The sequence below is a fragment of the Typopeltis vanoorti genome, chromosome 1 (assembly GCF_054136105.1).
Source record: "Typopeltis vanoorti isolate ZY-2024b chromosome 1, IOZ_Tvanoo_1.0, whole genome shotgun sequence".
NCBI classification, from domain to species: Eukaryota; Metazoa; Arthropoda; class Arachnida; order Uropygi; family Thelyphonidae; genus Typopeltis; species Typopeltis vanoorti.
This window is the reverse complement of record NC_143549.1, coordinates 66315094-66329006: the sequence shown is the minus strand read 5'-3', so window position 1 is coordinate 66329006 and position 13913 is coordinate 66315094. Positions and strand designations below refer to the sequence as shown.

The 13913-nt window shown below is 35.3% G+C and overlaps 1 protein-coding gene across 1 annotated transcript in view; it reads left to right on the top strand.

Moving 5' to 3' along the window:
• LOC150110054 (ATP-binding cassette sub-family F member 2) overlaps positions 1–13412 on the top strand; it is a 172481-nt gene extending 159069 nt beyond the window's left edge. Inside the window, exon 15 of the mRNA XM_090390946.1 lies at positions 12807–13412. Coding sequence (XP_090247072.1) covers positions 12807–12926 — 120 coding nt within the window. The 3' untranslated portion in view covers positions 12927–13412. The remainder of the gene's footprint in view (positions 1–12806) is intronic.
• The last annotated feature ends 501 nt before the right edge of the window (positions 13413–13913 follow it).

Here is a 13913-nt window from a genome sequence, read left to right as displayed (position 1 = left end):
TGCAAGCTCTCCACATCACCTTGATTAACTATTTACTCTACCTAATTTCACATCATCAGCAAACAACTGAATATTTCCTATATCATTTATGTACAAATTAAATAGCAATGGTACCAGCCAGCACTGAACCTTGTAGCACATCACTAGTTACCTGTTTTTGCCTCGATTCTTATCCCCCATATATCACTTATTGATATCTGTCCTGATTAATCAGTTAACGCGATTTTTTACGTTACTCAAAATTTTTTTTGCCAATCTGCAGCGAGAGGAAAAGCTGAAAGTCATTAAGAGATGTGAAAGTGACACTAGTGATACAATGATTGTGTGAGACCTGAGATAGAGCGAGTCTACAGTTTGGACTATATTAAATAAGAGCAAAGAATACAAAGAACAGAAAAGCTGCTATTGCTTCTTTAAGCATGCAGATCACCCCCAAAATAGAAGCCATTTAATGATCGAGATGGAGCGTCTTCTTTCACTCTGGCTTGAGGATTATAACCAAAAAAGAATACCTCTTAGTATAGGGAATATTCGGGCAGATGCTCTCAATATTTTTACCTCATTGAAAGAGACCAAATTTCAAGAGGAACGTGAAAGCTTTACTATGAGTTTAGGATGGTTTTGACCGTTTTAAAAATAGACTGCATAACGTAAGAATAACTGGGGAATCTGCTAGTGCTGATAAAGATTCTGTTGCCAAGTTTCCTGAAGAATTGCAAAGGATAATTCAGGAGGGTGATTATGACGGTCAGCAAATATTCAACGTTGACGAAACTGGTCTCTTTCGGAAGCGTATGCCAACAAAAACTTTCCTAGCTAAAACTGAAGCATGTCAACCATAAAGATCGTCTTATGCTTTTATTAGGAGGCAAGGCAGAAGGCGACTTTAAACTCAAGCCTATGTTAGTTTATCGTGCACAAAATCCAAGATCTAGCATTATTGAAGAAATCAACACAATTGGAAAAGAACTTGGATTTAATGAACTGGATAATGAAGATGTGAGGAAACTTGTTCGATTCCCATTCAGAACAGTTAAGTGAGAATGATCTCCTTCAACTAGAAGAACAGCTTGCACATGAAGAAGATAAGGAGTGCGAACAAGAAGAGAATGTTATGACTAAGAAGCTAACTGCAAAAGAACTTGAGGTAGTTTTCAATCACATTGAGTATGCTAAGGAGATTTTGTTTTGATGCTATCTTGATAAAGCGATTGCCATATCGCAAATTGTGTGATAAGATGAAAAACTTGAGCACAATTCAAGCATCTTTACTTAATTTTTTGTAAAAAAGTAGCTTAATCAAATGTTTAGACATTAAATAAAAATGTAAGCAATTGATTTTTATTAACTTTGTCGAGTTTATCATCTAATATAGCTTATACTGTAATTTTTTCCTGAATTTATGCTAACTGATGGATGAATTATAATTTTATTCCTATTGTTTATTGTATTCGCTTAACGCGCATTAATTCATGGATTGATTAATTGCATTAAACGAGGTTTTTCTGTGTTTTTATTAGTCTTTCCATGACTTGTTTAGCTGCTATTAAAAAGAAAAAAAGAAATCCTTTACATTTTTTTTGTGTATTTGTCTAAGGGTACATGCAATATTCTCTAAGGTAGTAGTTCTCAACCTTTTTCCACTTGTGTACCCTTTCAAACCCATTTCTATAAATTGTACCCCTTGTTTTTAAAATAGCTGTTTTTAAATACTGACACTTTTGTTCAGTGCCTATCTTAATGTAAAATAGTGGAAATGAGGCCATTTTTGCCATTACCGATTATTTTTCGTGTACCCCTAAACAGCCCAGCACGTACCCCCGAAGGTACGTGTGCCACCGGTTGGGAACCAATGCTCTAAGGGCACTTTTCCAGAATATCTTGATATGATTTATTTTTTTTAAAAGTTGCCTCTTTTTTTATAGACTACTTCACCATGTGCTTCACTGGCTGACTTAATTATTGTTTTCTTCAGTTTGCCATTAAGTCTCTAGAGTTTGGTTCTCATTTTCAAACTTCTTTCTTTTGTTTTTTTTTTTAATAATATATGTTTGAGTATACATTTCACCTCTAACTAAATAAGAATTTTCTCTACTTTGATTCTTGTTGAAACATTTGTACAAATTTTTTCTTTTTCTCTCTTTAGTACGTTAGTATGAAGCAGTGAAAAAAAGATGGAAAGAGTATATAGAGAATTTGTTGAGGAACCTATGATAATGAAAAGTGAAGTGACATCAGCAATGGAACAGCTGCCCAAAAGAAAAGTTAATGAAGCTGATGGTGTGTCAGTGGAATTGCGAGCAGCTGAGAATGAAGTAGTGAATATATTGACTGAAATTTTTCAACAGATTTGGAAGAAATATACTGGTCGAGAGATCGGAAAACATCAATATTCATTCCAATTCCAAAAAAATCAAATCCCAGAGATGGTGAAAATTATAGAACTATCATTTTAATTTCAAATGCAAGTAAAGTTATGCTGAAAATGATCCAACAAATGCCACAAAAACAGAGGCAGGCTTTAGAAAGAGTAGAGGAACTACAGACAAAATAGCAAACATGAGATGAATTATGGAAAGAACAACAGAATTTTAGATGGAAGTATTCATCTGTTTTTATTGATTATAGGAAAGCTTTTGATTGTGTGGATCATTACAGAATGGGTTATAATGAGACCAATGGGAATACCTGAACATCTACTGCTTTTGATAAGAGAGCTGTATGGCAACCAAGAAGCTTCAGTAAGAACAGTCTTTGGAGGACGTGTTCAAGTGGAAAGAGGGGGGGTGCAACAGGTTGTACAAGGCATTTTCAAAAAACGACCGAACTTTTGCTATAAAAATTGCTTATTTTACAACATTTTAAGCACTGGCAGTCCCATCTACTAGTGACACACTTTTCCCAATTTTTTTCCATTGTTGGAATGCACTTTCTATGATGGCACGTAGTTCTCTTATTGCATTTTCCTGAATCGAATCTCCTCTGTGGTTTGGAAATGATGCCCTTTCAAAGTGACTTAAGTTTGGGAAACAAGAAAAAGCCTGGTGGGGCTAAGTCCAGAGAATAGGGTGATACAAATTCATAATGAACAGTCATCATCAAATTCCTGCATTGTTCCCTCAAGGGGTGTACAGGATATCATAGTACTGCATGAAAAATGTGCATCATTACTTAACTTTCTATCTACAATTTTCCTCCAAATCAGCCTGTTACTTGTCAAGACTCCAACATTATCAAATCTTATATTTCTATCATCTAAGGCAGTTCGTACCATATCAATCCACCTATATCTTGGTCTTCCTCTGTGTCGTTTTCCTGCCAATCTGGCAGGGAACACTTGTTTTCTGCCAGGTTGGCAGGAAATTCTATTTAAGTGACCATACAACCGGAGATTAGCTCTGCTAACGCATTCCTGGATGCTGACAATATCAAGTTCTTTCCTAATATCCTGGTTTTTAATATGATATTGCCATTGATGCCATCTGTTCATGCCTTTAATCTTTCTCAGGACTCTCATATCTGCGGTGTCTAGCCTTTGATCAAGTGTTTTACTTCTGACCCAGCTCTCAGATCCATAAGTTAAAACTAGTTTGAACACTGTCTTATATACAGCTAATTTAGTGTTCCAACTAATTTCTCTCTTATTCCATATGAATTTATTCAATTGACTTCCTACCATACCAGCTTTATTGATTCTGTTGTCTATTTCCATATTTAATTTACCATCTTCACTAAAAATCGTGCCTAAGTAGGTGGAATGTTTTACTTGTTCCACAGGTTCTCCGTTCACAACGCAGTTGACATTTTCAATGATTCTGCCTATTTTCATTGTCTTTGTCATTTTATTGCTAACCTTCATACCATATCTATTACAACAGTTATTCAATTTAGTCAGGGAATCTTGCAGACTTGTAGCGGATTTATTCGGAAGTATAACATCGTCCACATAAAGCAAAGCGCTGACATTAGCATCACCAATTTTGATATCATGTTTAATACCACTTTCCTTCATAATGTGATATATAGATAATGAATAACAGAGGGGATAATGTACATCCTTGTCTCACACCAGATTTAACATTAAACCATCTTCCTGTACTTCCTTCAATTCTAACTGCTGACTTACAACTCAAATAAAGACTAAGTATTGCTTGATATAATGCTTCATTAACACTATAAAACTGTAGAGTTTTGAATAGCTTCTCTCTTGGCACCTTGTCATATGCCTTTTCCAGATCGACAAAGCTTAAATACAGATCTTTGTTATATTCCCATGATCTCTCAACTATTTGTTGTAAAGTGAAGATCTGATCCTGACAGCCTCTATTTGGCCTGAATCCAGCTTGTTCTTCAAGCTTTTCTTCCACAATTCCTCTCAACCGTTTCTCAAGTATACTTGCATAGATTTTACCAGGAACACTCAGTAGAAAAATACCTCTGTAATCTTCACATTCAGTTTTATTTCCCTTTTTATATATGGGTACTATCAGAGCTCTACTCCAATCAACAGGAATTCATCCCTCTGTCCAGGCCTTCTGAACTATGCAGTGCATCCATAAGACTTTTATACCACCATACTTCAGCATTTCATCATCATCATCATATTCCTGACATATACCCTCAAGGGGTGTACAGGATATGATAGTACTACATGAAAAAAATCACATCATTACTAACATCCTATCTACAATTTTCCTCCAAATCAGTCTGTTACTTGTCAAGGCTTCAACATTATCAGAGCTTATATTTCTATCATCTAAGGCACTTTGTACTGTATCAATCCACCTGTACCTTGGTCTTCCTCTGGGTCGTTTTGCTGCCAACCTGTCAGAGAACACTTGTTTCTAATCTTTCTTCGCCCATTCTGTTTAAGTGACCATACTACCTGAGATTAGCTCTGCCTAACACATTCCTGGATGCTGACAATGTCAAGTTCTTTCCTAATATCCTCGTTTTTAATATGACATTCCCTTTGCCATCTGTTCACGCCTATAATCTTTCTCAGGACACTCATATCTGCGGTCTCTAGTCTTTGGTCAAGTGTTTTACTTCTGACCCAGCTCTCAGGTCCATAAGTTAAAACTGGTTTGAACACTGTCTTGTATATAGTGTTCAAACCAGTGTTAATTTAGTGTTCCGATTAATTTCTCCCTTATTCCATATGAATTTATTCAATTGACTTCCAACCATTCCAGCTTTGCTGATTCTGTTGTCTATTTGTATATGTAATTTACCATCTTCAGTAACAATCGTGCCTAAGTAGCAGAAATGTTTCACTTGTTCCACAGGTTCTCCATTCACAACACAGTTGACATTTTCAATGATTCTGCCTATTTTCATTGTCTTTGTCTTTTTATTGTTGACCTTCATACCATATCTATTACAACAGCTATTCAATTTATTCAGAGAATCTTGCAGACTTGTAGCGGATTTATTTAGAAGTATAACATCATCCGCATAAAGCAAAGAGCTGACATTAACATCTCCAATTTTGATATCATGTTTATTATCACTTTCCTTCATAATGTGATCCATATAGATAATGAATAACAGAGGGGATAATGTACATCCTTGTCTCACACCAGATTTAACATTAAACCCTCTTCCTGTACTTCCTTCAATTCTAACTGCTGACTTACAAATCAAATAAAGACTACGTATTGCTTGATATAATGCCCCATTGCCACCATATAACTGTAGCGTATTGAATAGCTTCTCTCTTGGCACCTTGTCATATGCCTTTTCCAAATCAACAAAACTTAAATATAGATCTCTGTTATATTCCCATGCTTTCTCGACTATTTGTCATAAAGTGAAGATCTGATCCTGACAGCCTCTATTTGGCCTTAATTCAGCTTTTCTTCCATAATTCTTCTCAACCGTTTCTCAAGTATACTTGCAAAGATCTTGTCGGGAACACTCAGTAGGGAAATACCTCTGTAATTCTCACATTCAGTTTTCTTTCCCTTTTTATATATGTGCAGTATTAGACCTCTACTCCAATCATTGGGAATTCGTCCCTCTGTCCAGGCTTTCTGAACTATGCAGTGCAGCCACTGTAAGATTTTTATACCACCATACTTCAGCATTTCGTCGAATATCATCTACTCCTGCTGCCTTTCCACATTTCAAGCCTTTGATGGCTTTTTCTGCTTCAAGTATGGATATGTATTCCTGACTGCATGCCTGGTCAGTGTTTTTTACCACTCCACTGTCATCACTGCTTGTTTCATTTAGCAGTTTTTCAAAGTAATTACTCCATACTTCAAGGAAATCTTTTTCTCCTGTTTTCATGTCACTTTTATCATCTCTAAGTCCTTTTACAGCACTCTTTTTTCTATTCCTAAGCTTCTTTAACAACCTCCAGAATATTTTGCCACCTTCTTGATATTTATTTTCTATATTCTTGCATTTGTCTCTGTATTCATGAGAGCAAGCTGACTTATTTGACAGGAACTTTTGATACGCTTTCTTCTTTTCCTTCACTGCCTCTTTAACTTCCTGTGTCCACCAGGGAGTTCTGATTTTTTTATCCTTGCAGACAACCTCACCACATGCCTTTCTGGCAGAATCAATCAATGTTTTCTTCAGTTTGCCACTGAATCTCCAAGGTTTGATTCCTGTTCTCAAACACTTTCATTTTTTCTTCAATCATGTTTGTGTATTTTATTCTACAGTTCACATCTGAGAGCTGCTCAACTTTTATTTGCTTTAAAACTTTCTTACATGTTATTCTTTTCAATATGAAATTCAATTTTATCCTGCTCAAGACTAAATAGTGATCGCTTCCAATTTCAAATCCTGTGTACACTCTGGTGTCCTGCACCAGGGAGAAAACATCACTATCAACAATAACATAGTCAATGAGACTTTTCTTATTCCTTGCCTCTTCTCTCCATGTGAATTTGTGCACATTTTTATGTTGGAACATGGTGTTAGTAATAACCAGTCCATGTCCTGAGCAGAAATCCAACAGATATTTTCCATTATTATTATCTTTGCTCTTTTCTCCAAATTTTCCCAAAATATATAATTGTATGTCTCACAACCATTTCCTATTCTGCTATTTAGATCCCCAACAAGGTCCAACTTTTCCTTTTTCATTGTGTCATTTGCTTTTTCTAAAGCCTCAAAAAATTCATCCACTTCTACCTTAGTAGAACCTTCTGTGGGACCATAGGCACAAATAAGTCTCATTGTCCAGTTCCCCATTCTCATATTTTCCCACGTTACTCTACTTGAGACTGACTGCCATTCAAGAAGATTAGCCTCGTATTTTGTGTTGAATACTATGGCTACTCCTTCTTTTCCTTGATTGTCATTGCCTGAATATAACATTTTGTATTTATTGCTCAAAAAGATCTCACCAGTTTTTGTCTTTTTTGTTTCAGTCACCCCTATTATGTCGATCTGGTACTTATCTAATTCCTCAGCTAGCTCCATTTCTTTGCTATTCAGGCCTCTTATGTTGATAGTACCGATCTTTAACTCTTGTGATGTTGAGTTGGGGGTTTGTGTTCAGATTTGTTCCAGTAGCTGACTTTTTGCTGTTCTCCTTGGTTTCCTCGCGAAAACAACGGGGAGGGGGCTTGTTTAACCGGGCGAAGCTCCAGCCGGCATGAAATTTTGTCATCATGTCGTACCATCATTTTTTATTTTGGTTTAACCAATAAAAATACAATTTGGTCGGCTAAATCCCAAATTGCCAGTTCATCCTCGTTCGTTCAGTATCCAGGTAGATAACAGGGTGCACCACAAGAAGGTGAGGATTGGACATTAGGTCAGAAGCCCTGGTCTGTTCTTCGCATTCCTTTAAAGGCTATGTGGAGGTCTCCTCTCAGCTATACCGCTTTGGCCCTTAAGCACCCCTACTTCAGCATTTCTGGTTGAATATAATCTACTCCAACTGCCTTTCCACATTTCAAGCCTTTGATGACTTTTTCTACTTCAAGTATGGATATATATATTCCTGACTGTATGCTTGTTGAGTGTTTTTTACCACTGTGCTATCACTGCTTGTTTCATTTAGCAATTTTTTGAAGAATTACTCCATACTTCGAGGATATCTTTTTCTTCCATTTTCATGTCATCTTTATCATCTCTAATTCCTTTTACAGCACTCTTTCCTCCATTTCTAAGCTTCTTCAACAACCTCCAGAATATCTTACCACCTTGTTGGTATTTATTTTCTCTGTTCTTGCCAAAGTCTTTCCATGACTTTTATTTAGCTAGTTTTACACAGTGTTTAGCTTTCTTACATTTGTCTCTGTATTCTCTAAGAGCATAAGCTGGTGTCTTTCCAATCAAAAAACACAACCAACATCACCTTGATCTTTGACTGACTCATCCGTGCTTTTTTGGTTGAAGGAGACCCTTACCCCACCTGCTGCGACGATTTTGTCTTGGTTTCAGCATCATAGCCAATAAACCCATGTCTCAGATTTTACCAAGTTTGCAGCAAAATTTCACACACACACTTATGCACGTGCTGTTCTTCAAGCTCTTTCATTGTTACGTTGTCACTAATCCAATGAATAGCTTCTGCATATGCTCACTTCAGTGCATGTAACTTGATGACTAATGCTCAGCAGAACGGGACAAATGGCAGTTTGTTGTCATAACCTGCTGCTAGGTATGTTCAGTAGGCACAGCACATGCTCTCTGTGCCGGTTGATGTGCATTTAAAGTTTTTTTTTTCAAACACTGCTTGTATATTGTCGGCCCCACCTTTTTAATATTTATAGTGAATTTATTATAGAGTGGCTGATTCAGACAAAGATCCAATTGGAATTAAGGTTGTTGGCAGAAAATTAATTTAAGATATGCAGATAATACAACCCTCATAGCATCAAGTAATGAAGATCTGAAGTGGTTAATTCTGTTGGTGAAGTAACAAAGTAACATAAAAGCCGGGCTTAATTTAAACATCAGCAAAACAAAAGTAATGGCTTCTGGCAATTTAAATGAATTTGTAATCTAGAGAGATAAAATAGAAATCATTGAAAGTTATGATTTACTGGGTCCAGAATCAGAAATGATGGTAAATGTGAAGATGAAATTAAAAGAAGGATAGTCATGGGAAAGAAAAGCAATGTTAAATCTGACAAAAATTATGAAAAATAGAGGTGTGAGTAAGGCCATGAAAGTTAGAATTATCAAAGCAATCATATTTTAGTAGCAATGTGTGAATGTGAAAGCTGGATTATTAAGAAGAAAGACAGAAAGTGAATTAATTCATTTGAATTATGGGTGTGGAGGAGAGTGTTAAGAATATCCCATTGACTGCAAGAATGACCAATAAGTAGATAAGAATGCTCCTTGGAGGTGTTGATCGCTAAACAGAAGTTGATGCATAATATGACCAAGCTGATGAATTGTTGGAAAAGGCAGTTATGTTAGGGAAGATTGAGGGAATGAGAAGAAGAGGAAGACCACAAAAGAGTTGGATGGAGAACATAAAAGAACTTGCCAACTTGAACTCACAATTACTGAAAGAAAGGAGAGGCTGAGTGGGATGGACAAATCACCAAGAGTCCAAAACAACTGGATGGCACATAACAGTATGTTTCTCATATTTATTGTAAATGTTGATCCTCTGTATACTGATGTATCCTGAACCAGTATGAAAATGTCACTAATACTTTCCTTATTTCTCGTGTGTTCTCTCCATGCAATGATTTGCCCATGTCCTGAGCAGAAATTTAGAGGCTACTTACCATTACTATTAGTTTTAGTCTTTTCTTCAAATTTTCTCAAAACATTTCTATGTATGGGATTCCTTTCTAGTCCTGCTTAGGTCTCCAACAAGAATTGGCTTTTTATTTTCTCAACTGTCTTCTCTATAATGACTTAAATTCCTCTGTTTCTTCTTAGCTAGAAATGTCTTTGGGATAATTTGTCATTTTACTCTATTTAAAGATTTATCTTCATGTTTAGCATTGAATAACATGGCTGTTCTTCTGTTTTTTCTCCCGAGTTATTGTTTAATAGTATCTCACTTTTTTGGTGTTCTTATAGCTGCATTTTAACTATTTGTCCTTATTCACTAAGGGGGGGGGGGGCTTTATTTAACTAAGCAACTCCCTAGCTGGCATGATATTATGTTACATGTTTGTGTGTGGTTTAAGCCAGTACAGAATGCAATTTGGTTGGGTAGCTGCCAAATTGCTAGTACGTTCCTCATTCATTCAGCATCTTACATTAATCCAAATTGTTGCGAGACAACTTTTTCAAGCATCATGTGAAAGAAGGAACTCAATGTCAAAGAGTTAGATTTGTTCATAGCATCAGAAGGAGTCTCTGTTAAGAATATGGCTATTTTATCACCAGTTGGTGACAGTGATCATGCTGCACTATTGATACTCCGATTAGAACAGGTTACATGCTGAAGTAGGCAGCATGTAACCTAGTTCAGGAAATTACGCATCAACTTAGTAGAATACTATCCTTGATCCCACATAGTATCAGTTACTGAATGGGGAAAATGTCAACAATACATGAGAATCCTCGAAAAAGTGCTTAAATGAGGTGGTATTTGAATGTATCCCTAGTGTTTGGAGAATTAATAGGTTAGGAGTGAAATGGATGTGCAACCATATTAAGCAAGAGATCCACTAGAAAAAGTTGATGTTGAAAGAATATCATGAGAATAAGAGTGAGAGGAGTTATGAAATATATAAAGGTCTGGCCAGAAAAGAAACTAGTATTGCGCGGAAAGCTAAATCAGAGTATGAAAAGAAATTGGCTATGCAGGCTAAATCCAATCCAAAAGAATTTTATCATTATGCTGCAAGCAAAGAAAAAATGAATGTGGAAGAATAACTTTACTGAATTATAATTGTTGTTTAGTGTCAGAAACTAATGAGATTATTCAGTTAACGAGTGTTCACTTTGCTAAGATATATCAAGATATGAAGATAAGAATTTGTCATTGGGACTGATATTCCACCTGTCCCAATGACAAATTCTTATCCTCATATCTTGATATATCTTAGCAAAGTGCATTCCTTTAACAAATGTTCAGTTGAACATTTGTTAATGGAATGTTCAAATGAACTGTCTAGGTCTTTCACGTACCTCGAGTCTCAACTCAAGAATGATACCACAGTAATGGAAGGAATTGATAACAGTTCCATTGTACGAGCGTGATGCAAAAACTGATGTGTCTAACTACTGACCTGTCAATATTTTTGGTATGGTAGTGAAGATTTTAGAGAAGGTGCTAAGAACTCGCATTCAGAAATGGGTTGACAAACAAGCTATACTCTGCAAGGAGCTTGCATGAGTTTACTATAGGAAGATTATGGGATTTAGATCATGAGGACAGATTGCAAGGTCATGTTTTAGCAATTTGCTCATATTTTATAACAGTGTTATGCCAAGTTGGATAAAGGGATTGGATATACTATGATAATATTAGGTTGTAATAAGGCATTTGATAAGATACCACACAAAAGGCTGTTCCATAAACTAGAGAATATGTAATTGGAATATAAACTCTTGACTTGGATCATTGGTGGTGACTAGCAGATATCAAAAAGTGGTATATGGTGGGTGTGAATCTGCCATATTTAAGGTGACCATTGGTGTACCTCAGGGTTCACTCCTTGTGCCATTGTTGTTCAGTCGTTCAGTCTATACATTAATGACATTAGGAAGGGTCTAACAGGAGATGTGCAATTGTTTGCTGATGATGTGAAGATTAGGCATGGCAATCCAACACTTGATTTGAAAAGCTGGAAATTTGAGCAAATGAAAATGGCTGTCAGTTTAATGTTAATAAGTGTAAAGTTATGTACTTTGGAGTGAGATTTTCAGCAGCTATTATATTAGTGGGATTAGGGTACAAGAAACTGATGAGGCTAGCGATCTTGACATAATGGTGGATAGGAATTTGAAGTTCAAAAGTCACACCAAATGTTACAAATACAACTCAGAAAGTAATTGTAATGTTGAAGTAAACCTTGACATGTAAGGATAAGGAAGTCATTTTTGCTTCTTGATAAGACTGCACGTGGATTATTGTGCACAGATTTGGTCTTCTTTATCCAAGGGGATAAAGAAGCTGTGGAAAGGGTGGAAAGAAAAGTTATAAAGATTATATCCAGATATGGGATTTAGATCATGAGGACAGATTGCAAGTATGCAGATTCTGATTAACAGGAGAAAGAGGGGGGTGATATGATAGAGGTCTATAAGAGCTAGGTTTTTCTCTCACAGAGCAGTGAATGATTAGAATAGTTTACCTTTGGGGATAGTGATTGCATTTATTGTGAATGAATTTAAGGGAAGGATAGACTTTCTCAATGAGTCCTTGACTTCCTGGAGGTTTCAGATAATAATGGGGGCATACTATGAGAAGGTGAGTATTGAATATCGGATCAGAAGCACTTGTCATTTCTCTATATTCTTTATAGTATATGTAGAGATCTCCTCCCAGTTATCTAACTTTTACCCAGATCACTAGCACATTTCTCTTTCATTCATTCATTCAGTATCTTACATTGATCCTTTAATAATGGGGCATACTATGAGAAGGTGAATATTGAACATTGGATCAGAAGCACTTGTCATTTTTCTATATTTGTTACATATGATAATTAACTCTTCCCAGTTATCTAGCTTTGATTGACCCTTAAGCAATCTCTTAAGTCTTTCATTTGATGTTTTGAGTAAAGTAATGCTACCGTTTGTCAAAGTCAGCAAAGCATTCTAGATTTACTTTTGTATATATGAAAGGTTTTTTTAGAAAAAAATTATTTCTCTGATTAATTCTTTAAATGTACTTTTTTTATTATTTTTAATAGGTTGCTGAAGAAATCTGGGTCTGTGAAAAACAAACTATTACTAAATGGCCAAAAGATATTCAGAATTACAAAGAACATTTACGTAAAAAAATTATGAAAGAAATAGAACGCCCAATTTAATTATTTCTGTTGATTGACACTTTCTGCAAAATATGCTGTGATTCATGGAATTTGACTGCTGTTGAGTGATGCTGTGTACACTTCTTGCAACTAGTTTATTTTCAGTGTTCTTTAATAAGTCTGCTGATAATTTTTATCAGTATAGCTTTTGTGAAGAAAATGCTTCTCATCCTCTGAAGAAATCAAATTACATAATGCATCATCTCATCTGCAGCATAGCATGTTACAAACTGCAGTACTGTTATCTAATTGTAGATAAATTATTGAAAATTTTTTCTAAGTAAAGTCTACGTTGGATCTACAGATTTCTTTATCATTCTGAGTGAGAGTTTCAGAAGTAATGCATTAAGTTGTACCTTATTTATCTACCTGTTTCATGCCGAACAAGTTGTGTGTGTGGTTTAAAAAAACAAGTACTGTGATATGCTGGATGCAAGAAATGTCAGTCAGAAATAAAACATTAAAATAAAATGTTTATCATGTGTATGTGTGATTCTCTTTAAAAATCTTTAATACTTAATAGCCATTCATGATTGACTTTTATAAAATAATTGCTGTTATGGATAAATCTGCTGTACAGTTATATATAACAATTACTTTTTGCAGTTCAAATATAAGTGCATAATTGTTCTTAAACAAGAAATTTCAAATTCTATAGAACCAGTTTTTCTTCAGGAAAACATTGTGAATCACTATTTATTGTAAAAAAAAAAAAAAAAAAAAAAGGAATATTTTTCTATCATGGTATAGAACAAAAACTTCACTGTAAACACACATGAAAAATTTCTGTTAGAATATACCATATAATACATAATCTTGGTTTTTAAATATTTTGCATGCATTGCTATTCTGTTTTTTTACCAATAGGCAACCTTGTGTGATGTGAAAATATTTTCTTTTCTTCATTCATCACAAAATTTAACTAACTTTTTTAATCCTGCTGCATCAAGCCATGCCATTTCACTCTGCTTATCTTGAATTTAAAAA